Raw genomic sequence first — 26,877 nt, forward strand, 5'->3', positions numbered from 1 at the left:
ATAGCGCTGTCCAGAAACCTGTAACGTTTTATCTACAACAGGTTTGTTTCGTCTCTCCCCCACTGGGTTTAGTTGTTAGAAGATTTGGATCAGTTTTCAGTCACAGCAAAGCTAGGATCAGAGTCAGTCTGTCAGAGAAATCCTCTCTCCTGTTTGGCCCAGAGTCAAAGCCTGGAGCTGTGTGCTGAGGTTGCTGATCAGCGGTGGGTAAGTCTGGCCAGGGAGAATCAGCCACATTTTAACATTGTCTGCTTAAGAGGCTAAGAGATATGAAGCTCCATGAAACAGTATAGAGAACAGGAACAGGAAGCCATTCAGACACTTCCACCAGTTTTTACATCTTTTAATCTAAATGTCCCTTTATTCACCTCGAATAAACTTGACCTGGGTTTAATTCCTGACAGGGTGAAACGTTGGGCAAGTTTCTTTACTCCACATGGCTTTGTTTACCTAGCAGTAAGTAGGAACCCAGTTGCTAGTTGATTGGTAGAAAGCTTTTCGGGGGTAATAATCCCTTAAAAATGTTTAATAAAAATAATGACTTGGTCACTCAATCCACGACCGTTTGTGGGACCTTGCTGTGCGCAATTGGTTGCTGTGTTTTGTCCACAAGTCAATTTACTTTACGGTATATTCTATGAAGTGCTTTGAGATGTTTCGAAGACCTAATCAAGGATTATTATATAATAGGACAGGGAACTTTGCCCGATTAATCTCCTCTCTGGGCCTTCCTCTCAGCCACCAGAAATCAGCAAACTCCTCACATACCAGGGACTAAACATGGGAGTTTCTGATCCATTTTACATTGAGCAATGAGATTAAATAAAACTGAGTCCATTGAAGGGAGCTTCGAATCAGGAATTCTCTCCTTTAACCAGTCTGGTTCCATGGGGAAGCTGGTGAAATGTCTTGTGAGAACCAGCTCTTGCAATCTCTGGAGAAAGTGGGGGAGCTTTTTGTGAAGGGCTCTGTCCACTCGATCTCTCCCCAGCTGTCGGCTGAGCCTACACTTTAAAGAGCAGATTGACTGAAATGTGCACATGGTTCAGAGTGAGGGAGAAATCACTGGTAACTTTATCCAGGGTCTCGCTGTAAAACGCAGCTTTGGAATTCCAGCGGAGTCATAGGAGCTATAATAATAATAATTCTTTCATTTGATACAGCGCCTTCAAGACGTCTCAAAGCACTTCACAGAATATACTGTCAAGTGAATTAGACTGTATATTTTGTGGGCGGAACGCAGCAGCTAATTGTGCACAGCAGTGTCCCACAAACAGTTGTGGATTTTTTTTAAGCAATTATTACCCCCGGAAAAGCGATCCGCCAATTGACTAACAACCGGGTTCCTACTTACTGCTAGGTAAACAGAGGCCTGTGGAGTAAGGAAACTTGCCCAATGTTTCACCCTGCTGGGAATTGAATCCAGGTCTTCTCACTTGTGAGGCGAGTGCTTTAACCACTGTAGGAATTCAGGACTGCCACGGTTTACTTAATGAGAGTTTAAACACACGAGATCATCAAAGTTTCGTAAGATTTATTCAAGCACACAAAATTACATTCCTTACATTAACATTCATATTATGTTATCATATTAGCATGAAGCTTTAGCAAACACAGCAACTAAAACCATATTACCTGCAAAGCTAGCCAGGGATTGCTTCTGGTTGGAGAAAGGCTTTCCTTCTGCACAGTCGTTGCTGTCCTTCATCTAAGCCCTCTTCTGCTTAACTTTCTCTCTCTCTGGGTCTTTTAACCCCAATCTGAAGTGCTAATTCTGCACTCTTTGTTCCCGTTCCCAATTAGAAGTAGTCTTCTAATCACCAAGGGATGAACAGTACTACCTTGACCTCCAGATGTGTGAGATCATCCTTCCTGTGGACCCTCTCCCATTTCGCAAGGCTCTGCTCTTATCTCTTTCTTCTATCGTTAGGTCCACAATGTGTTACTTCCCCTGGATTCTCCTTGCCTTCCGGTCAAGTTTCGCTGTGTTACTTCCCTTAATCTTAACCCTGCTTTCACTGCTCTGCTACTTCCTTCTTATCACAAGTATTTTAAGAGGCCTTTCTTTGCTCAGGGCGATCATTTGGTTCTTGGTTCTTAGCTTTGTCTGGTACTATCTTCCTGTCGTTCCTGGCTGTAAGCTACGTGCCTCACACACACAATCCTCTATTTATTACAGGTCCCACCTTGAGAGTGAGAAAATAAGATTTCGATTTCTCATTTATCTATGATTTATTAAGCTAGTTAACTGTAAATGGTCAAATGAGACATTGTTTTTATCTTTCTTTTGTTCTTGGCAACCTTTATGTACCAATGTTACCAATGTCTTTGAGAGTCCATAGAATCCGTTTTATTTCGGCAAAACAAGTCCATGAGTCTTTGCAATTTTGTTTGGTCAACTTAAGACAAACCAGAATTTTGGGTGTGCAAACTGTCCAGTCCCCACCTCGAGTGGATCAAACTGACAGCACCGGCCCATTATCACCATCAGAAACTTCACGGTTCCCTTTTTATCTCAGCTACCACATCAATCCTTTCAACCAATATTGGCATCTGTAATTACAGCACATCAATATCACAGTGTAAAGTGAATTGACTGAATATACATGTGGGTGAAAAACGACAGCCAATTGCGCACTGCAGTGTCCCACAAACAGTCGTGGATTGAGTGATGTCAGAAATTTAATAAATCCTCTCCCTGTTCTGTCTGGAGGCATATTGGTGGAACACTAGAATCTATATGTTGCTCAATCAGTTGTCTCATTGCTTTTAACTCTTTCTGTAACCTTTCAAATTCAGAAGCAATCATTTGTCCCAACCGTTCTTCCAAATTTGACTCTTTTGTAGATTTAATTTGTCCTGTTTTGTCTTTTGAACCTTATAGTGAATCCTCGTTCTTCTGCACTTTTTCATTTTTTCCCTATACCAGTTCTGCTACTTTATACTGTTACTGCTACCACTGAAACCCTCATACGTGCTTTCATTACATCGAGGCTTGACTATGCAAACTCATTGCTTGTCGGCCTACCCAACTCCTCCCTCCATTGGCTGCAAATCATCCAGAACTCTGCAGCCCGTGTCCTCTCCCGCACTGGGCTCCGTGATCCTATCACTCCCATCTTTGCCCGATTCCACTGGTTTCCCATTACACAGAGGATACAGTTCAATATCCTGGTCCTCACCTTCAAAGCCCTCCATGGCCTTGCTCCCACCTACCTCTTTGACCTCCTAACCCCCTACCATCCTGCTCGCTCCCTCCGCTCAGCGGGCTCCTGCCTGCTTCACGTCCACCGCCTCGCTTGCCCCACTATTGGCGGGTGGGCCTTCTGCTACTCTACCCCCACCCTCTGGAACTCCATCCCACAGTCCCTCCGTCTCACCCCCTCCCTTGCCTCCTTCAAGATCCATCTCAAAACCCTCCTCTTTGACCGTGTTTTCGATCTCCCTGCTTCCCCCCCCCTGCCCTCCATCCTCCCTGATCCCGACCCCCAGCTCGGGACCGAAACTCTGTCTATCCAGCACCTTGGGACGTCCTCCCAATGTGAAAGGCGCTTTACAAATGTAATTTTGTTATTGCTTTTGTTATGTCCTTTTAATTTTTTGTCTGCATCTCCCTATCTGGCTTCCCATTTTGTGGGTGATGTGATCCTTTGAGCATTCAAGACAGCCTCCAATCTCTCCTTTTTCTGTCGCAACCAGCACATTTTATCATTGGTTCCCAAGTTGCTGTTATTTGGAGCTTGTCTAGAGGGTAGACCCTCTCTCTCTCGTCTCCATGACCTACATTGCCATTTATGGTGCCCTGGTTTATTGCAATTATAATAATTACCCCAACTCCTGCTGGAGGCTGTAAAATTTATTTGTCCTTGTCCCCTGTTTAATGGGGCCTCAGGTCATTCCATAGCCACAAATGGTCTGTTGATTTCTGCATGTGCTGTGGCATAGTTAGTTCCAAGATTTTCTCTCTTTTACATTTAAGTTGTTCCTCCAACTGCAGTACCTTTTTTGGATACTGTATGTGATGCCCGTTCAGACTGTCTAGATTCCCTGGCCATAGCTGTCTGTGTTTTTACAGGAGCTTTTAAATCTCCATTCTCCCTTGTCAAGCTCTGTAGCGCTGTTCAAGCTTCATCTGCTCTACTTCTAAATGGTTGTCTTTCTCCTTAATGTAGATGCATCAAACTGGTAATACTCAGTGTGGTAATACTCATTTGCTCGCTGGAATTACCCTGCATCATTTCTCTTTCCTTGCCTTTCAGCTTTTCCCAAACTTTTTGTAACTTAGATTCTAATGAGATTCTAACATCTCTGCCTGTGTTTTTACTACTACTAATAATAATAATAAACCTTGCATTTGATATAGCGCTTTACACGTCGGGAGGACGTCCCAAAGCGCTTCACAGAACACACTGTAAAGTGAATTGACTGTATATTTGTGGGCGAACGCGGCAGCCAATTGCGCACAGCAATGTCCCACAAACAGTCGTAGATTGAAAATGATCAATTTATTATTGTTTTGGTTTTTGGAGGGAATATTATTAGGCTCTGTGTGGAGTAAGGAAACTTGCCCAAAGTTTCGCCCTCTGCCTGGAATTGAACTCAGGTCTCTCACTTGCAAAGCGAGTGCTCTAACCACTGAGCTACAGGACTCCACTCTAATGGCTGCTAATGGCAAGGGTTCCTTGAAGAGAGGCTTTACTTTCCCAAACAGGAGCAGGAGGTAGTGGTGGAGATTCTATTGATTAATATCATCCCCATCACCCCCATTCTGCGCCATCAGACTCTCTGCGACTATCCTAGCTCTTCTAGTCCTTCCCCGTTCTTTTTCTACGTTCTTTTGACGTTGCTGATGATTAACTGGCTTCTCCGCTGGCTTTCTCATGATAGCCATGACGGTTGGCCTTTGCGTCTTTAAGCTTCTCTTTGAGCTCTTTCAACTATTCCTTAAGCCCTTCATTCTCTATTACGGTGTACTCAAAGTGTATCCTGTATGTCCTTTTAATTTTTCGTCTGCGTCTCCCTGTCTGCATTTTCAGCATCCAAGGCTGCACTCTCCACCTCTCAAAGCCAGTCAGGAACCTCGGGGTTCTGTTCGACCCTGAGCTGTCCTTTCTCCCCCATATCCGCGCCACAACTGGCACCGCCTTCCATCGCCTCTGGAATGTCGCCAGACTACGGCACTACCTCACCCCTCACGCTGCTGAAACTCTGGTCCACGCCTTTATCACCTCAAGGCTGGACTATGGGAACTCTCTCCTCGCCGGCCTTCCCGTCACCTCCCTCCACACTGCAGGTCATTCAGAACTCTGCAGCTCGTGTACTGTCCCGCACCAGACACCGCGACCACATCACACCCACCCTCGCTCGCCTCCACTGGCTCCCCATCCCCCAGAGGATCGAATTCAAGATCCTCATCCTCACCTACAAGGCCATTCACGGCCTTGCTCCCTCCTACCTCTCCGACCTACTATCCCCCTACCTACCCGCCCGTACCCTCCGTTCCTCTGGCTCCGGTCTGCTCCACGTCCCCCGCCCCAACCGCCCTACTATCGGTGGCCGGGCCTTCAGCCTCTCAGCCCCGAGGCTCTGGAACTCTATCCCCCAGTGCCTTCGCCGCTTCCTCCCTTTCCTCCTTCAAGGCCGGTCTCAAGACCTTTCTCTTTGACCGTGCCTTCAGCTCCCCTCTCGACTCTCTACCCCCTCCTCGCTCCCTCCCTTCCCTCCCCTCACCCTTACCATTTCCCCCCAATGCTCGGGTCCTGACCCAACTGTACAGCGCCTTGGGACGTCCTCCCGACGTGAAAGGCGCTCAATAAATGGAATGTTGTTGTTGTCTGTTTTCCCATTTTGTTGGTGATGAATATTCAACACAGCCTCCAAACTCTCCTTTTTCTGTCTCAACCAGCAAATTTTATCATTGGTTCCCAAGTTGCTGTTATTTGGAGCTTGTCTAGAGGGTAGACCCTCTCTCTCTTTCGTCTCCATGACCTGTATTGCCACTTATGGTGCCCTGGTTTATTGCAATTGTAGCAATTGCCCCACCTCCTGCTGGAGGCTGTAAGATTTACTTGTCCACGTCCCCTGTTTGATGGAGGCTCAGGTCCTTCCATAGCCACAAATGGTCTGTTGATTTCTGCATGTGCTGTGCCATAGTTAGTTCCAAGATTTTCTCTCTTTTACATTTAAGTTGTTCCTCCAACTGCAGTACCTTTTTTGGACACTGTATGCAACGCCCGATCAGATTCTCCAGATTCCTTGGCCATAGCTGCCTGCGTTTTTGCAGGAGCTTTTAAATCAGCTCTTCCTTAAGTCCTTCATTCCCTATTACGGTGCACTCAAGAGGTCACACATCGGGAAGCCGTTAGAACCAAACTGCCCCTGGATTCTCCTTGCCTTCCGGTCAAGTTTGGTACTGTTGTTCCAAGCTGCAAGCTACGTGCCTCACACACACAATCCTCTCTTTATTACAACACCCCATTACATCCTCTAACACAACGTGGCGCAGAGAGTAAACAAAATGGTTTAGCTCTGGCGGACGTAATTCTATGTGTTTTTTAATCTGTGGGTCAAGATGAGAGTCACAGTGAGCGGGACAGTTAGCAGCCTCGCCGTCCACACAGTCTATTTTTACTGGAAATGATATCCTGACATGGAGCAGATAATGTGGCGAGATTAAATCGCTCTTCACTTGCAATGACATCCGATACTCAAGCCTTCCCCAACCCCTCAATTACAGAGCAACAGGTTCCTGCACAAATCACTTGTGGTCAAAAGGAGCAAAGATTCAGCTCTCTGCACATCCAACTACCGACTGTCTGTCTCCCACCCCTGGGGCAAAGGAAAACTCAAGCCTCAGAGTGTAAAGCCGAGTTACTGAAAACAAAATGCACAGTCACTCAACTTTACAATAGATCGTGTGAAGCGCTTTGAGACGTCTCCTCAACGTGATAAGGCGCTACATCAAATGCAAGGATCGAGGATCAACAAAGTATGAATGTTCAAGGATACAGATACCCTGTTCCATGGCAATCTCTGTGTTGATGTATTTTGGTGTCTATTTTCCCGCCTCCTGAATTAAGCGTCACCCCAGGGGGCAGTGAGGCCTGTGGGAAGCTCTGTGCTGCCATCCCCTGGTTTCGGGTTCATTGGGGGGACGTCTCAGCCCTGCCCTTCCGTTATTCCGTCCTCGTTTACCCATTGTGGAAAGTCCCAGGTTTGATTGCTGGTCCCATTCAGTGACGTAAGGATTTTGACAGCCCACCCGCCCCACCCCAATGTGAACAGGCTGACCATACCCAGTTGCTCCTCTATCGCCTGTGTACTTTTGGCTGTTCCCCCTGACTCCAGCTACCAGCCCCACTCCTCTCAAAAATATCCCACCGCGAGCTTGGGTGCACTGGACAGTGCTTCTGGGATGTCCTCCCAATGTGAAAGGCACAATACAAGTGTATATATATATATATATATATACCAGAAAAACAGAAACACCTTATCAAAAATCTTCTGGAAATCCAAATGCGCAACATCCACATTGCCTTTATGTACACTCAGTCACTGCCTCGAAGAACTTTATTCCACTAATCAAACCCGATCTGCCCTTTACTAACCTGTGCCGACTGTCCCTGGTTAACCGTCGTCCAGATGTGGAGCTCTGTCTGCTTTGGATACTCTGAAGCATGGTGATGGGTTTCCTCATGGGTCAGTCACCTGCTAACCAATACAAGTACAATGCTGTAACTGGCAACCCTCGGCTAAGGAGGGAAACATGTTCAACTGCTGCTCACACTACTCACTGCTGTGAATGTAGGCCCACTGTTGAGACTGTCCGTGCACGTGTATGTGTGTCACTCTGTGTGTCTTTCCCTGGGTGGGTGTGTGTGTCTCTCTCTCTCTCTCTCTGGGTGGGTGGGTGTCTCTCTGTGTGTCTGTGTGTGGTGGCAGTCCCGAGAGACAACATGTGGTGACCTCCTGGAGCCTGCAGTCAGGAGCTTGGCGAGTGATGCTGGTGTTCGGTGATTTCCAGGCCATCAAATGTAGGGTGGGGTTTGATAGGATGCCACACGGGGAGACAGGTGTGGAGCTCAGGATGCGGACAATTCAGTCCTTTGGGCCTGCACAGGTGTGTATATGTGTGTGACCCACCTGTGTCCCCGTCCCCAAGTTGGCCACACAATTTTTGTTAAAGAAATCAATAATAAATTTTTTTTGCAACAATCGATGATGTGTTATTCGTTCATGTTTAATTTTAATCAATAAAGTGAAAAAAAATGCCTCTCAATAGCACCGATCAACTCCCTGCAATTTTCCACAAAACTTGTCAAACTTCCCCGCAATGTCTGACAAATATTCCCACTATTTTCTACTGGCCGTGGACATTAACAGCGGACGTCACAGCTAAGCCTGATCCTGGTCCCCAGAGTGCGCCGAGGGGCAAGGCAGCCCAAAGGATCAATGAACGACAGCAACCTGCATTTGTATAGTGCCCCTCACGTCCCAGAGCGCTTGCGATCAATAAAGTCAGAGTAGCTTCAGATCTGCACCTGTGACCTGGTCAGGTCAGGCTCGCTGAGGTCCAGGTCATTGGTTTATCAATGGAGCTAAGAAGGGATGTGCGGTGAAGGCTATTGTTGGGCAGGAGAGCCTTATGCAGGAGTGTCCATATGCAGCCGTTCTGCACACTCAGGCCTCCTTGGCTTGGCACGAATGACATTTGTGCGCCTCTATTTTTGAAACCAGGCGAGACTCTGAGTTTCCAGAGAAGCTGAGTGTGAGACCGACCAGCAGATCCCGATCACATTACTCAATGAATCACTCAGAGAGAAAGCAGCAGCTGGCCCATAGGCACCAGCTGTCGCCCTCTGCAGGCTCCTAGGAGTACTGTGGATGGCCACATTTCTACACCAACATAAGACAGATAACATGCGGAAGACGAGGCAGAGAGAGAAAGGTGTGGAGATAATCTGCGTGGAACATCAATCGGTGGCAGACACATTCCCGTACAGTCTGTACACCCGTTCCCTCCGCTCTGGCCTGCTCCACGTCCCCCAACCCACCCGCCCCATCATTAGCAGGAGAGCCTTCAGCCACTCTGCCCCCAACCTCTGGAATTCCATCCCCCAGTCACTCCGCCTCCCCTCCCTTAACCCCCAGCAGTGTTCCCCCAACCCCAGCTCGGGTCTGAAATGCTGTACTCTGTCCAGCGCCTTGGGAAGTTCTCCCGACGAGAAAGGCGCTATACAAATGTAATTTTGTTGTTGTTGTTGTATTGTTTTTGAAACTGGTGACACTTATGGAATAATAATGATAATACTTTCATTAGACGATTACTTCTGAGACACCTCAAAGAGCTTCACAGAATACAGTAAAGTGAATTGACTGTATAGTTTGTGGGCGGCAGCCAATTGCACACGGCAACGTCCCACAAACAGTCGTGGATTAAATGATCAAACTATTTTTATTTATTTTGAAGGAATTATTACCCCTGAAAAAGCAATTCGCCAATCGACTAACAACTGGGTTCCTACTTACTGCTAGATAAACAGAGATGTGTGGAGTAAAGAAACTTACCCAACGTTTCGCGCTGCCCGAAAATCAAACCCAGGTCCTCTTGCTTGCGAGGCAAGTGCTCTAACCACTGAGCTATAGGACACAAGAGGAGTTACAATTGGCCTCAGTGAAGCTGAGCTATCAGGGAGGGGAAATATTCTTGTCTCAAAGCTGTCAAACCTCAAAGCTGACATGTAGCCAATGGCCCTTAGAGAGTTTTATAAAGCCTGGTGGGACAGAGAGAGGGGAGACCATTGAAGAAAAAGTTACAGATTTAGTTAACGGATCTCAAAACATTTACTTCCTCGGAAATGCGATTTGCTATTAAAATACGGCGTAATATCAATGCAATCTAATATTCAGAATCTCAGAATTTCCTAAAAACCCAACTGGAATTGTGCAGCAGGAGCTGTGGACTCACTCAGTCATCAATCTCAGTTATCAATTGTTCAGCCCTCAAAGATGTGCAGGTGAAAGTGATCAGGATTGTTTTGAATTGAAACCAATGTGAGGTTTCCAAAAGGTAGGATAATGCTCAAAGGCTTGAGGAGAGGGCAGTGAGTAGGAAAAAAAACGTGTGCAGTGAGTAGGACAAAGCACTGTGCATAGGTCTTTGTGAAGGATTAATTGTGATGACATGGAGTTTCCAGAGACTGAAGACTGCAAGGACTTGCACACCTGGCCTGTGTGTGCAACCATCACTCCCAGAGCTGCCAGAGGCATATTTTCAGCCCGTAGTTTGGGTGTGGAGCAGTCAGAGAAACCTGAAGATGGCAATCCAGGAAATGAAGAGGATTCTGTGTACAGCTGGTGAGTGATCCAATACACCCAAACAATTACATTTATATTTCCCTTTCATGTCAGAGAAATGAGGAATATAAAGGAATTGAGTTTAATAGGTTTGATTTGGGTCTTAACGATGACACTAACAACAACAACTTGCATTTATATTAGTGCCCCTGATACAGGCTGAGTGCTTTACCTTTAACATGTGTAAAGAAGGTTGTGTTTCTGCCCCTGGATACAGCCACTCCCTGCTTGAGTGTCGCTTTCTACTGTGTGAGTGAGGTGTGTGAGCACCTGCAGACAGTTTGGGCTGGGGGGAAGGGGGCTGAGGCACTCATGTGTATCTCCATGATTTAAAAAAAAATTGGGGGGACTTCAGCTGGGTGTCTGACACATGTGGAAACCCATCAACGTGCTTAAGAGAATATATAATAATAATCCTTGCATTTGATATTGTGCTTTTCACGTCTTCTCGACGTCTCAAAGCACTTCACAGAATAGATTGTAAAGCAAATTGACCGTATATTTGTGGGCGAAATGCGGCAACAAATTGCGCACAGCAGTGTCCCACAAACAGTCGTGGATTGAAAATGACCAATTTATTATTGTTTTGGAGGGATTATTATTAGGCTCTGTGTGGAGTAAGGAAACTTGCCCAAGGTTTCGCCCTCTGCCTGGAATTGAACCCAGGTGTCTCACTTGCAAAGCGAGTGCTCTAACCACTGAGCTACAGAACTCCTGAAGGGAATGGGTGTGGAGAATTCAGCTAATCCCTGTGTTTTGCAATTAAGGCGATAGAGTTGTTTTTTGTGACTATGACTGGGGATGGGGCGGTGTTGTTAAATCTGGTTTTGAAAGCTGAGTGGAGCAGGAGGGTGATGGAGTAGATGTGGTGGGAGGAATCCTGCTGTGTCCATCAATCCCACTACTGCCAATAATTCTACACCTCGCTAGTCACCTAACCTTGTTGTCCTGTGATGTTTTGCTCCGTTGGATATTGTGTTCATTGCTGGACTGTTCTTCAGATGAGACATGAATCTAAAGTCCTGTCTGCCTTTCCATCAGGTGTTAAATATTCCGATGACACTATTGGAAAAGAGGAGAGAGTTTCTCTGGGTGTCCTGACCAAGAATCCCCAGATAAATTAGTCATTTATTATTATTATTTATTATTATTAACTTCATGGCTGTGTGCAGGTTACTGCTGCTTTTGTCTATATAAATATATGACTAGCCCAGACTGACTGGAATTACTTGTGAAGTGCTTTGAGATACTGTGACCTCCTCAGTGCTACAATAAGACGTGAGAATCATTTCTCTGTTAGTTCCTGCTCCAGCTGTGACTCGGACGAGGAGGAGGAGGAAGAGGACAAGCTCAATAAGTTCCAGAAACGGATGTTGAAGGAGCACAAAGAGGCAGTGGCCAAGGCTGCCAGCAAGACAGACAAAATCAACGTCATCAAAGAACGGGACCGCAGGTAACGTACTTACACGCTATTTGGTGAAAATCTCAGCTTCTAATTTGGAGGCGCTTGAGACTTGTGATGGGGTGACCAGGCAACCATTCAAAGTGCTGGAGCTGCTGTTTTGACTTAAGGTCAAACACAGAGGGTCAGAAGATGTGCATTTCTCAGATGCTACAGTATCCTCAGTTTAGGTGACAGGACTGTGGTTCGAACCTTAATTTGAAGGTGACTTGAGCTGATTGTCCAGGTTCAATACAGTATTGAGGGAGTGTTGAATTGTCGAAGGTGCCATCCTTCAGCTGAGATGTTACATGACCCCATGTGAGAAAAGAAGGTGAATTTCTCCTGTGTCCTGACCCAACAATCCTTCAGATAAATTGGTTATTCGCTTCCTGACTGCTTGTGGTACTTTGCTGTGTGCAAACTGGTGACTGCATTTTGCCTACATAATCACTATAATGGAACAGGAATCGCTGTCGGGCCCTTTGATGTTACAAAATAGTGGAAGTGTTTGGAATTTCCGCTTCTTGATCATGTTTGTGGGGTGAAATTTGCATTGAAACAACTGAAGATTTTTTTTACACAAAGTGTTGCAACTCACTTTGTCATCACTTCCGTTTCTTTCAGGCCTCGGATTTCTGGTCATCCTGGAAATGTTTTTTGAATGTGAATCAGCACTAATATTTCATTCTCTAACTTTTTTTCTCTCTCTCTCTCTCTCGTTGCTGTTGGGTAGGAAACGGATAAAAACTAGCTGTGATCATCTTCGGGACTTGTTGCCTAACTTTGAAGGACGAAAAAATGATATGGCTTCTGTCCTGGAAATGACTGTGAAATACCTGGAGCTGGTTCAAGTGCTCATTCCACCACAGCAACGCTCTACAGTGAGTACAAAGCTCCACAGTCACTGAGCTCCAGTCACCCAGTGATCTATTGAATTACAGGGTTCTCAAACAAACTTTCTTTATAAACCGCTCCACTGTTCTGCTTGCTTTTTAAATAGATGTCAGCCTGACTCAGTTGGTCACACTCTCGCCTCCACAACAGAAGGTTGTGGGTTTACGTTGTGATTTTAAGCTTGTAATCTACGATGGAATTATCAAGCACTCGGGGACATCCTCCCGACATGAAAAGTGCTATATAAATGTAATTTGTATTGTGTTCACCAGATCACAAGATTAGTTTGGATGAAGGCCATCAGATTTCATCCTTGTAGACCCTCCCACAATAATAATCCTTGCAATTGATATAGCGCCGTATCATGTCATTGAGATGTCTCAAAGCGCTTCACAGAATATACTGTAAAGTGAATTGACTGTTTTTTGGACAAAAGGTGGCAGCCAATTGCACACAGTCTTGGATTGAATGGCCATAATATTATTTTTTTTAAAGGGGTTTTTACCCTTGGAGAGCGATCTGCCAATCGACTTAACAAACGGCTTGCTATTTACTGCTAGGTGAATAGAGATGTGTGGAGTAAGGAAACTTGCCTGATTTGGTAATTGTGTGTTCCACAGATCCTATCTGTACCGAAAGAATTATATGAAAAGTGGCAGAAACCTGGTGTAAGGACACAAATGGAGAAACTACCCTCTGCGCAGGAAAGGGATCCTGGGACAAGTGGGAGAAGAAAAATGTACAAATAAGTTTGTCTCCTATCATATTTGGAGCTTTGTTTGCGTAAAGAAGGTCCTTTAACTCATCCGATCATATCTTTCTACAGCACCCCACCCCCAATCACAGCACCGAGTCCAGTATTCTCACTTTAACTCCTCAGATCTTCTGTGCATATTATTCATCTCTGTGTGCAAAACCACAATTGCATCAGTTCTCTCCCCCTCATTATCTGATCTGTCCTTACTTTTATATCCCTATTTTTGCCTCTGGCAAACAACATAGTCTTATTTATGTTATGGTCCTCTCTCTCTGTCTACAAAATCTTCCTGAGGCGTCTCCAAATACAATGCCTTGTCTAGCCATCTCCTGTGTCTCTTCCGTTGTTGTCCTCCCTTCGTTGAGATTCCCTGGTGGACGGTGCTGAGCTATCCAATGATTTGTTGGTATGCCAGAAACAGCTTCTCTTTTAATTCAGCAGGAAAAAGATATCAACAAAACGTTGTCCGGCAAACCCAGCTGTGAATGAGAAGCAAGACTTGACCATCACTGTGAGAAGCCCCCACACCTCAACACCCATCAACCTTCCTTCCACCTCAGGTTAGTGTTTCTGTGGAGAGCTCTCGTCTCCAATTGTTTCCATTTATTTCAAATAATTCCCCTTTTTTTTACCTTGTCTGTTTCTAGTCTCAATTTGCACTGAGCCCAGCACGAGACCAGAAAGGAAGTCAGAAGTTGCCTTTAACCTGGAGACGAGTTCTGCAAGCCCTGAGATTCGTGCACAAGGTCAAACTTTAATAAATATTTGGGGTTGGGGTGAAAACCTTGTCTTTTCTGCAGTTTCCCAAGTTTCTGACCACAGGTCCAGAGGGAGTGCGAGCGAGTGAGTGATTTGTGACAGTTTCAGTGTGAAATCTGTGAAACTTTTCACACTGCTGTGCTGCTGGAGAATTTCTAAAACCTGTCATCCCTTCTGATTGCTGCACAAGACTTCAAACCCTCCTTTTGGCTTCTGCACCTTCCAGACTTTTATTTGTTTAGGAGAGGGAGAAACCATTTGGAGTTGTAATTTTTTGGTGGTTCTAGCCAGTCAGGTTCTTGTCTGTTCCTCTTTGCTTTCCATTGAATGTTCCTCAGACTGGTCTGAATTCTAACCCATTTTCTTCTCACCGACTTCACAACCCGCCTTAAGACTGTGATCCTAAAATTAAAAATTGTGGATATGTGTGGAGTCTTGTAGCGTAGAGTACTTGCCTCACAAGCGAGAGGACCCATGGTTCAATTCCCGGGCAGGGCGAAACCTTAGGCAAGTTTCCTTACTCCACACGCTTCTATTTACCTAACAGTAAGTAGGAACCCGGTTGTTAAGTCGATTGGCGGATCGCTTTCCGGTAATAATCCCCTCCCACAAAAAATGTGGTCACTCAATCCATGACTGTTTGTGTGTCACCGCTGTGGGCAATTGGCTGCCATGTTTTGCTTACAAAATACAGTCAATTCACTTCACAGTACATTCGGTGAAGTGCTTTGAGACGTCTCAATGACGTGATAAATCGATATCAAATGCAAGTATTATTATTCAATGGAGAATTTCTGCTCAAAGAGAAACTGTATAAACGGCTGCGTGTCTGAGTCGCTCTGTGTTAAGCTGTTCCGAGCTAATTGAACCTCCCCAGATTGCGCGATGCCATCCATCGATTGGACCTAATTTGTTTTTTAAAAAAATATTTGCCCTGAATAAGGTTTTCTTCAATATCTGTGCCAGGAAAGTCTGTGCTGCTGCCGATGACGGAACCCTGCAGGCAAACCTTGGTATCGCTCGCCACGAGATGGTTCGCAGACTCCCCCAGTGTCTGGGGATCTCAGCTCCTCGGGGTTCCCAAGCCAATGACTCCAAACGCGCAGCTCAGCACAGCTCAGCACAGTCGGTGAGTCTCTTGCCCTCCTCAACCTCCCCGTTGGCTCCTGTGCCTTCAACTTCGAGACTTCTAATTCTTCAATTGTTCTCTCCTCAGTTGTGCCACAGGACGTGAGCTTCAGTCTGACCCCAGTGCTGCCAGCCTGCAGGGTACGGTAGATATGGTACACAGTGGATCTGAGTCCTTCTCTGGGGGTGGGCCGGGATTGAGGGGCGCTTAAGTCAGTCCCTTGAGACTATATTTCCTTTTCCCTCAGACACGTGTAATGTTCGCTGCTGAAACGGGTTAACGTGGCAGCATTAATCCCCCCGTAACAACAACTTGCATTTCTATTGTGCCCTTCAGCAGGAGAGCGCCTCCGAGTGCTGCAAACAACTGCTCCGTTGTAGTGCTCTGATATCCTTGAGGCATCAACTCCCCACCTTCCTGTTCCCCCCCCCCCCGCCCCCCGCATCCATAAAGCTGCTTGTAAACCGTCAGTTTGGCCATTGGTCGTTTCGGACTCTGGCAATGATGTGATGAAGTCCGCCCCACCTCTTCGACTGCACATTCGGCCACCCTACCCCCCTGGTCCCAACCCCCTACTCGGGTCGAGATTGTCCAGCACCTCAGGACATCCTCCTGACGTGAAAGGCGCTGTGTAAATGTTAGTTGTTGTTGTTGCTCTGGTGGCACGTGGCTGTTGTTGAGATGCAAATTGTCTAATGGAGATGATGCTCTTTCAGACACTGAAGACGAAGGTTTCTGGGGAGAAGATGTCCTCTCCACCGCCGTGCATTCGGACACTTCACACCCCAGCGGCCAGCGTTCAGCGAGCCCCTCTCCGGAGGGCAGATCACTGGCTGCAAACTCAGCCCTTCACGTCCTGGATTTAGATCAGCTGATGTCAGCAGACGGCTTGCTGGCGCAGTGGGCCCCAGAGCTGGAGCCTCCCCTGGTGGCCCAGAGCGAGAGCAGCAGAGAGGAGGAAGGAACCGTGGCTGATTTATTTTTATTTGACTTGTAATCATCTTTTCCAGTTGGTCCACTTTAAATTCCGGGGCAAATTAAGGCTGAGACAGAGATTAACCAGAATAACCTGGTTTTGTGCACTCGATGTACATTCTCCTGCCCGGAATGTAATAATTAATTTGCTTCATCGGTTTATGTGAAGTCAGCCATCTACAAACGGGGACTTTCTGTTCCACACGCCTCAGGGATGGGCCTCAAGCCATTAAGGGCGTTGAGAACAAACTCTGGAGCAGTTCTACATTGCAAAATTAACTACAAGGTGAATTACAATCATTTGCAGAATGGTTGTGGTAATGAACATGGACTGCAATGTACAAATCGATCGCGCCTGCCTGTCAGAGCTCTGGCACGAGATCGCTGCTTAATGCTGAGCGTGTAGCGCTTAGCACTGCTGTCGTCACATTCTCCAACTGGTTATATCATGGCCTGGAGCACAGTCCAGGCACTGGTGCTTCGTCCCCATCAGTGGCAAGGCACTCAACTGTAGCTCAGTGGTGAGAACATTTGCCTCGCAAGCGAGACGACCTGGGCTCGATTCCCTGGCAGGGCAAAACGTTGGGCAAGTTTCCTTACTCCACACGCCTCTGTTTACCTCGCAGTAAATAGGAATCGGTTGGTAGGCAATTGGCAGATTGCTTTTCCAGGGTTAAAAATTCCTTAAAGAAGAAACAATCGATCACTCAATCCACGACTATGTGTGGGACACTGCTGTGTGCAATTGGCTACCTTGTTTTGCCCACAAAATATAGTCAATGCACTTTACAATTTATTCTGTGAAGCGCTTTGAGACATCTCGAAGATGTGATAAGGCGATGTATCGAATGTAAGGATGATTGTAACTGGAAAGTACAAAAAAAATTCCTGAATTGAACCCTTAACATATTTGGTGTCACCCACTCGGTATCTCTCCAGCACCATGGGCTATCCTCCCAATGGGAAAGGCCATTATAAATGTAAATTTTTTGCTGTTTGTGGGAGATTGCTGTGCTTGAATTGTTTCTGTGTTCGCCCACAAAATACAAATAGTCAAAGTGCATTAGTACATGTTCTTGTGAATGATTCTGAGACCACTCATCCATGTGAGAAGGTGCCATATCAAATGCAAGGCTTATTATGTTTTCCTTATAAGCAAAGAATTAGGGCAAGTTGATTCAGTGCATTAAATACAAATGTAAGAATAGGGGGAGCAGGGATTTGGGATTCAGCAGGCGGCGTAGTCATTCCAATACACAGGAATTTGCTTAGGTGTATGGGATTCTCAATCTGGTTTGGATAGTCTTAGGTATGGGAACAACCCACACAAGACTGTAAATATCAGCATTTTCCTCACAGGCTACAATAATACAATAATTACTAGTAATCTGAAGCTTTGTGAAATAACATGGGGATACTGTAGCTCAGTGGTTGGAACACTCACCTCGCAAGCAAGAGGACCAGGGTTCGATTCCCAGGCAGGGCAAAATGTTTGGCAAGTTTCCTTACTCTACACGCTTCTGTATCTACCAGTAAGTAGGAACCTGGTTATCAGTCGATTGGCAGATCGCTTTTCCAAGGGCAATACTTCCTTCAAAAAAAATAATAAATTGGTCACTTCAATCCATGACTGTTTGTGGGACATTGTTGTGCGCAATTGACTGCTGCGTTTCACCCATAAATTTACAGTCAATTCATTTTACAATATATTCTGTGAAGATGTGATAAAGGGCTATATTAAATGCAAAGATTATTATTATAATGCAGCCCGACAATCTCAGTCACTCTTCACATACCACCCAAAAGGCATCTGCCCACATCACATGGGATTGCTGGTCTTTCAAGTCATTTTTTTCCCTCGTGCAAAGGATCTCTGGATTAGGTGGAAAATGAAACAAGATCAGATCATTTATTGCACTCAATGAAAACACAGGATATTTGCATTTTTATTCTCAACATTAAGTTTCCTTACTCCACATGCCTCTGTAGCAGTAAGTGGGAACCTGGTTGTTAGTCGATTGCAGATCGCTTTTCAGAGGTTATAATTCCTTAAAAAATAACAATAAGTTGTTCACTCAATCCACGACTGGTTGTGGGACACTGCTGTGCGCAATTGGCTGCCGCGTTTTGCCCACAAAATGTAGTCAATTCACTTTACAGTATATTCTGTGAAACGCTTTGAGATGTCTAGATGTGATAATGCGCTATTATCAAGTGCAAGGATTATCATAATAATTGCCTGGTTTTGTTATGTTTCATGTCTTTTCACTAAATGATTCCTGCGGTACTTTCTATCTAAGTAGGTCGCTGTCTTTCCACCCGATACCTCAAGCTATCAATTGCATTTTTGATGATGAATAATTCATTGCAGCACAAGCAAGTTAGAAAACACCGGCTGGTTTAGGGTTGTGTGTATAAGGTTAATAATGTTGCATTTCAACTGATACAAAATATGTCCAATTAGTCAAGTTGTTAAAAGGATCAGAGGTTTCAAAATCATCACATCTCGTGTGATGGGGGTGTTTTTTGGTCTATTCTCACCTCACTGAGCCCCTCTGTGTTTCTTTTGAGAGCATACGATAGGATTTCACCCTGACACAAGATCCTCCCAGCAGCGAAATGAGGTCAATGCAAACTGTCCTTTCCTTCACTCTGAATTTGCAGAACCAATCCACCCGGTGAAGCCAGAACGACGAATCCCCAAAGAACCCTTAAATTCTACATCGCCGGAACCCTGAGGCACCTCACTGACCATGCAGGTAAGTGTGTGATTATCCTCTACCCCAGCTTTGTCCAACAGTCCTGTAGCTCAGTGGTTAGAGCACTCGCTTTGCAAGCGAGACACCTGGGTTCAATTCCAGGCAGAGGGCGAAACCTTGGGCAGGTTTCCTTACTCCACACACCTGATAATAATCCCTCAAAAAAAACCAATAATAAATTGGTCATTTCAATCCACGACTGTTTGTGGGACATTGCTGTGCGCAATTGGCTGCCGCGTTTCGCCTACAAATATACAGTCAATTCACTTTACAGTCTATTCTGTGAAGCGCTTTGAGGTGTCTGGAAGACGTGAAAAGTGCTAGATCAAATGCAAGGATAATTATTATTATTGTGATTATTAACAGGCAGCCAAAAGTTTGGACCACTCTGCTCTCCCCATTCATGAAGACATGAGAGAAGCTACTGTTCATCAAACAGATCAGAGTCCTCAAACACATTCACTGGTCTAATTCGTACTATTTCCTAACAGGTATGTGCAATCAGATGATATAATAATAGTAATAATCCTTGCATTTAATACAGCACCTTATCACGTGTTCGAGTTGTCTCAAAACCCTTCCGTTCCCAGAATATACTGTAAAGTGAATTGACTGAATATTTTGTGGCAAATACAGCAGTGTCCCATAAACAGTCGTGGCGATCTGGCAAACGACTAACAACCGGATTCCTATTTACTGTTAGGTAAACAGAGGTGTATGGAGTAAGGAAACTTGCCCAACGTTTCGCCCTGCCGGAAATCAAACCCAGGTCTCTCGTTTGCGAGGCGCGTGCTCTAACCACTGAGCTACAGGACTCCGCAAATAAGGTATAATAAAAGTATAATAAGGTAGGTGCAATTTTAGATTTTCTGAAACATTGAATGTGTTTTAAGAATATTTTAGAAAATTGATAATTCCATTAATTCAATGTTTCTCAAATCAATACTTCATCAATCAACCAACCAACCCACCCACCCACCCACCCACCAATCAACTAACCAACCAAGACTCACATTAGTCTCAATATGTGATACTGATAAATATTCATCACCATGGTCATTATCACAATAAGTCAATCTTTTCCATTCCTTTTGCTAATTGTAAATTATTGCCTGGCTGAGAAGATTGGTTAAAGAATAATATTGATCGAAATGGGCAGATTGTCCTTGTCCAAACATGTTTGCGAATAGATGTCTTTCCCAAATGAAAAAAACGTGCAGTGGTCAAAAAAAGGGTAAAAACAAAGAACCAATTAATATTTCCCGATTCTTCTTCATCCAGATGTGGTTCTTCAGACTCCGCACTCACCAGTGCTGTTTCTTGCTGTTCAATGCCATCCTCTTCCACGCCTTGTTGTTTGGAGCTGACTTTGTGGAAGAATACTTGCTTCAATCCTCCCCGAACACCTACACAGATGCCCAAACCCTAGACATCAGAGAGAGGGCACGGAAACTTACCGTGGGTTACATCAAGAGCAACGCTTCCCAGTTCTTCTGCCTGAGCAGCTCAGGCGCCTGTGGTCACAGCAACATCTTCCTTCTGTCCATCATCTCCAGTGACGTGGAAAACAGCAGCCGCCGGGATGTGATCCGCAGAACCTGGGCAAATGTCACCCGGGTCCGAGGCTACTCGGTGCTGACCTTGTTTGCGCTCGGGATGCCTCGCACGCCAGATGCTCAGAGCGACATCCGCAGAGAATTCGCAAAGCACGGGGACTTAATCCAAGGCAAGTTCCTGGACGGTCCTGAGAACCTGACTCTCAAGACCATCATGATCATGCAGTGGGCGGTGACGTTTTGTCCCAAAGCTTTATTCATTCTCAAATCCAATGAGGAATCCTTTGTCAATTACGTGAGCTTGATGGGCTACTTGTTGGGTTTGAGGAGACATGCAGAGGACCTGTACATTGGGAGAGTCCAGCACCAGGACATGCCCAACAGAAACCCTCTTGATGCCAACTTCGTGCCGGTCAGTCAGTATGCGAGTCAACGCTACCCCGATTACTGCAGCGCCGCCGCCTTTGTTATCTCACAAGATGTGGCCAGGAAAATCTACGTGGTATCCGCAGACCTGGGCAGCTCATTGCCTGAGGCTGTGTTTGTTGGCATCTGTGCCAAGCGAGCCGGTGTAGTGCCCACACACAGCTCCAGGTTCTCCGGCAATAAACACATCCGGTTCAACCGCTGTTGCTACCAATTCCTCTTCTCTTCCTACGGGCTGAGCGATGAGGAGCTGGGGGCTATGTGGGAGGAGATCAGTGACAGCAGAGACTGCTCAATGCTGGAAACATATTCTGGACTCATCAAGTGTAAAGCGTTGACTTACCTGGACAAACTAACCTAACTAACATAGCCTAGACACAAGGACAACACACATCCCCTTTCAGGCTAAATAATAATAATAATAATCTTTGCATTTGATACAACGCCTTATTACGTCTTCGAGTATACAGAGTAAACCGTAAAGTGTAGTGACTGTGTGTTTTGTGGGCGAAATCGGCAGCCAATTGCGCAGAGTGGTGCTGTGGTTCGGGGCAGGCTCCGTTTATACCCTAGCTGTGGGCAGTCAGCGCCCGTCTGGTGACAATCACAGCTCAGGCTGATCTCACCCTCCACCTCACACACAATACGTCCTTCTCACAGGAAGGGGGTGGGTGGGAGGAGGAGGAAGGGGGGGGTTAACAACAACAACTTGCATTTATATAGGGACCTTCATGCAGGACAGCACCTCAGAGCGCAACAGCTTCAGAAGCAGGAACTCTGACCCTTAACTCCCCACTATACCTGGTCCCGAACCCTGCCCACGGTCCCTGCTGTGAGCTAAAGGGTGTGTGTGTGTGGGGGGGGGAAGCTTGGCTTGGCAGTCTGACTTGGGGTAGCTGACCTGCAGGAAAAGGAGAAGAGGAATCAAATGTCAGGAAGAGGGAGCACGGCGAGAATTTGCTTTTAAAGAAATCTTCAAAATAAAAATGTACCTCGGGATAATTATAAAGTGTATTAATTTCTGTTGTTTTGCTGCAGGAATTCAGTAATCAAGTTTCTGCACCATTTTCTGATATCTCAGGTCCTCAGCTGGAGGGGCTGGCTTTTTTTTTTAGCTTTAGCTTCTGTTTGCGGTTTTGTTGCAATAATCATAATAATCCTTGCATTTGATATAGCGCCTCATCGCATCTTCGAGACGTCTCAAAGCACTTCACAGAATACACTGAAGATAACAGATAAACAATGTGTTGGAGCAAAATCAGCTCATGCAGTTCAACAAAGATGTAGCTATCGTATTGCCCCAGTCTGGGTTCAAGCCCCACGTCAAGACTTTGAGCTGATAGTCCAGTGCTGGACAAGTGTTGCCTTCTCAAACATGCCATCCTTTAGGTGACGTCCCATCTACTCGGTCACATGGTCAACTATTTTCCATATGTAGGGTGATCCGAGTGAGACTGAGAACAACTGAGGAATCTCACTGATTTCAGTTGCTATTTATTTTTTGAGCAGCCAAGTGTCTGACATATGGAAACCTATCAACGTGTTTAACAGTACACGAACCAGCCTGAGAGTTCCACATATGTACGCATCTACACATGGACATTTCCCTGTGTCTGGATGGAATGCCCACTCTCTCCCTGGAGGGATGCACCCTGCTTACCTAATTCTGGAGAGGATTAGGCGCCGGTTGGCAAGACTGAAAGCAGAGTGTGTGTTGGGGTAATTGCTGGAGTCTAACCAGCTAAAACCACACAGCTTGCCATTGAGAGCAATCTTCATTCATTTTAGGAACCTTGCTGTGCTCACAATGCCAGTCAATATACTTGATAACATTCACTTGTGAAGTTTAAGCCAGTTACAGTGACTTTACTTGTGAAATGCTTTGAGATACTTTGACATTGATAGATGCTCTATCAAATGCATGGGTTGTTACTGCATATCGTGCACCCTATCCTGTCCCATTGGTTTTGAATTTTAACTTGTATTTAAAATAAACTCTGTATTTTTAGAATCTGCATTAAAAGCAAGTCTCAGAGGACATTTTATTTAACTGAGTGGGGGTGGAATGTCAGCCTTGTTCATCATTCCATTTCAGCACGCAACACTGAAGGACACCAATCTGAGATTTGCGCTCAAATCTGTGAGATATTTTCTATTGTTGAGAAATCCAGGTAAAGGACCGAGGTTAAATGCCACCCAGGTCAACGCGGTTGACAAACCTGGCAATGAAGACCTATAAACCTAACCTCAATAATAGGATAAATAATGGAGTCAATCATCCGAAAGGAAGTGGTAGTTTACCCCTAAAAAAAAATCTAATAAATGACAGTTAACATGGTAGGTAGAAAGGGTAGGTTTTATCTGACTAATCTCACAGATTTATTTGAGGAGCTGACAGCCCAAATTGACTGTAGGAAGTCAATTGATGTTGTATATCTAGACTTCTAAAAGACGTTTGACAAAATACCACATGAAAAATTCCTTCACAAACTGTGATCACTGGGTATCAAGGGTAAGACATGGATGTGGATTTAGAATTGCTCCTTGTGTATGTTAATGACCTTTAATGACCTGGATTCACAGAATGACTAGATAAGTGCTCAAGAGCTCTCCAAGCTTGAGAAGATGTCGCAGAGGGGACTTTATATAAAGGTATAAAAATGCGACTGAAAAAAGTGAACCAGACCAATACGTTAGGATGCACCAAGACAGAACAAGAGGACGTAGATTTAGAGTTGGAATAGACAATATCAGGACAGAAATTCTGGCTCCAACCTCCTCAACCTCTCGCTCACTGAACCAGTGCACAACCTCGGTGTCCAGTTCTCAACTGGAGTTTGCTAGCTCTCTCTTTGCTGGTCTCCCTCCTCCATCCATAATTCGACTCACTCAAAACTCTGCTGGCTACATCTTCACTGAAACAAAACTCTGCACATCCATCACCCCATTGCTTGCCTGGCTCCATTGGCTCCCTGTTTCCCAGCAGAACTGATTTCAAGGTCCCCTCACCTATAAATTCCTTCCTCGCCCAAGCACCTCCCTATCTCTTTGATTACCTCCTGCTTCACTCCTCTGCTCCCCCCTCTACTCAACTAACTCAGGCTTGTGATGAGTTTCCAACCTCTCTGCCCTACCATCACTTGGATTTTCCAAATCTTTATCCCTAACCTATGCTTATGCCTCCCTCGTCTTCTCCAAAACATCCGTCTCCATCCATCTTCAAGTCCTACTTGAAGTCTATCACCTCAACCTATGAACCTCGACCTCCTCCCCCTGTGGTCACCTTCCTGTTCCTCCCCCTCCCCTACTCAGTGTCGTCCCAGTCACTCTAAAGCACGACAAGATGTTATTCTTAGACTATGTGATTCCATTGATAACAAAGGACACTGGAATAGCAAAGGGAAACTTGAAAGACATTTGTTTTTGTGAAAAGAGTTTCTGATTATGGAATACTTTCTCACAAGTGGCTAAAGCAACAACAACAGCAACAACGCAGGGATATTGTAGCTCAGTGGTTAGAGCACTCGCCTCGCAAGCGAGAGACCTGGGTTCAATTCCCGGGCAGGGCGAAATATTGGGCAAGTTTCCTTAAAATTAAAACTGGTCACTCAATCCACGATTGTTTGTGGGACACTGCTGTGTGCAATTGGCTGCTGCATTTAGCCCACAAAATATACAGTCGATTCCCTTTACAGTATATTCTGTTAAGCGCATTGAGATGTTTTGAAGACGTGATATCGTTAGTGTTTTCCTAAAGACCTTAGCAACAACTTTACTGACACGTATCATTTAACAAGCTTATATTCAGGTAAGGAGCCAAAATGGGAGGAGACTTGTCACTTTAGCAATGTACCAAGAGCCGAGTGTCTGTGTAACTGAGAATCAGCTACAACCTGAAGCAGACAGCACAGAGAATGAGCACCAGACAGTGCAGGTATGCCTGAAGCAATAACACAGGACTATCTGGCTTAAATTTCCACATAATAAAACTACAGACTGTTTTTTTACAGACATATTTGTTTTCCTTAGAGCAGAGAAGGTTAAGGGGAGATCTGATAGAGGTGTTCAAAATTATGAGGGGTTTTGATAAGAGTAGATAGGGGGAAACTGTTTCCTATGGCGGGTGGGTCGGTAACTAGACCACATTGCTTTAAGATAATTGCCAAAAGAACTAGAGGGCAGATAAGGAGAATTTTTTTTACACAGAGTGTTGTTATGATCTGGAATGAAAGGGTAGAAGCAGATTCAATAACAACTTTCAAAAGGAAATTGGATAGGGACTTGAAAAGGAAAAAAATTGTAAAGATATCGGGAAAGAGCGGGGAAGTGGGACTGATTGGGTAGCTCTTCCAAAGAGCCAGCACAGGCACCTTCTGTGCTGTAATATTCTATGATTCTATGATATTTAATCAAAATACCAATGGAATCACATATGTGCTTCTATTCTCTTTGCCTGCTCTCAAACCTATGGGTAGATTTTTCCTTTATGTAACAGCCTCCACCCTCCGATCAGGATATAGCTGGGTGAAGTAAATATCTCGAAAGACTTGTGATATTTCATGAAGATGTTTTGTTTCTGTTGGAAAGTTGTGTCTATTGGTTTGATCTTAAGAGAACACTCCATCCCCGGGTGAAATCAGATAAAAGTTTACTCCTCTACTGATTTTACTGGGTCTTCACTTGGGATCAAGCATTCAGTAAAGAGAAGTCTGTAGTGACTGAGTTTGCGGTTGTGAAGTTTGACAATTGCCTATTGTCCTGATGATGTCAGTACGTCTTTGGGATGATGCATTGTGTCCCTGTAACATGTTTCCATCCATTATTCAAAGCGATGAAATGACTAAAGATACAATTACGAAGCTGTAGATTTGACGCAGATGGTGTTTCACCCACATTGAGTTTCATTGTTGGGATGGAGCCTAGGTTCCAACACCTTCAGCTGTTGGTTAGACTATCTGCTGTACAATCTGACACTCACATTTATTATACAAAACATTTATTCATTTATAGAGATTGCTTAGATCATTATCCTCCTTTGAATTTTTTTTACAACCATTTATCTTCCATAATCCTTCCTCTTACGGAAACCAGTAGAAAATAATATGTTTTCCCAATACCCTGGCCAACAAATCTTCGAGGTGAATTGGCCATTCACTTCACAGCACTTTGAAATGTTATGAAATTAGAGGCACTGTATCAAATGCAAGGATTATAATTATTATTGTCTACTGCTGACTGGCAGAGGCTGCCTGGGGCTGGTAATTTATCATGGCAAAATGGTCACTGTTTCTTTGTCAACGATGGCAATGAGAGCATCACAGCTGAGACTAAACCTGTCCTCCGCCAACATTTCATCTTTAGAATAACATTTCAATCTTGTGATTTTCAGTGCATTACTTTACAACCGAGACAGAAATCCAGCCAAACCTGATTTCCAGGAATATCACCGCCCAAGGACGGTGAGCTCTGTCATTGTTAACCTGTGTGTTTCTTCCAACTGCAATCCTCAACGCATTTATTTTGTACTTTACCTTCGGGATCAATTGTAGAGGTGGCCAACAATGCCCCGGACACAGTCATTCATTTCATGGGTGTTTGTGGGATGTTGCACACAAATTGGCTGCTGCATTCGTCACTTTGATCGCTTTGAAGCATCCTTGTGACGTGAAAGGCACTGAATCAAATATAATCGATATTTATCCAATATTAATATTCTAAATTATTTGGCTGCTCATTCCATTGTTGTTTATGGGACAATGCTTGGTGCAGAGTAGCTGCTGTGTTTGGCTACAATAAGAACACTCACCTTCATATCTAGCTAT

At 45.0% G+C, this 26,877-nt stretch overlaps 2 protein-coding genes across 2 annotated transcripts; both read left to right on the forward strand.

The window, feature by feature from the left end:
* The first annotated feature begins 9,725 nt into the window (after positions 1-9,725).
* Positions 9,726-16,336, forward strand: LOC103184651 (spermatogenesis- and oogenesis-specific basic helix-loop-helix-containing protein 1). Its single transcript, XM_007902788.2, has 9 exons — positions 9,726-10,356; positions 11,657-11,809; positions 12,534-12,681; positions 13,315-13,433; positions 13,890-14,011; positions 14,099-14,197; positions 15,177-15,339; positions 15,427-15,479; positions 16,056-16,336. Exons 1-9 carry the CDS (start codon positions 10,184-10,186, stop codon positions 16,334-16,336), a joined length of 1,311 nt encoding a protein of 436 aa, XP_007900979.2. The 5' UTR covers positions 9,726-10,183.
* Positions 16,337-20,333: 3,997 nt separating this feature from the next.
* Positions 20,334-21,425, forward strand: LOC103184652 (beta-1,3-galactosyltransferase 9). The gene has a single exon (XM_007902789.2). It carries the CDS (start codon positions 20,355-20,357, stop codon positions 21,414-21,416), a length of 1,062 nt encoding a protein of 353 aa, XP_007900980.2. The 5' UTR covers positions 20,334-20,354; the 3' UTR covers positions 21,417-21,425.
* The last annotated feature ends 5,452 nt before the right edge of the window (positions 21,426-26,877 follow it).

Source organism: Callorhinchus milii, unplaced genomic scaffold, assembly GCF_018977255.1.
Source record: "Callorhinchus milii isolate IMCB2004 unplaced genomic scaffold, IMCB_Cmil_1.0 Scaffold8, whole genome shotgun sequence".
Taxonomy (NCBI): domain Eukaryota; kingdom Metazoa; phylum Chordata; class Chondrichthyes; order Chimaeriformes; family Callorhinchidae; genus Callorhinchus; species Callorhinchus milii.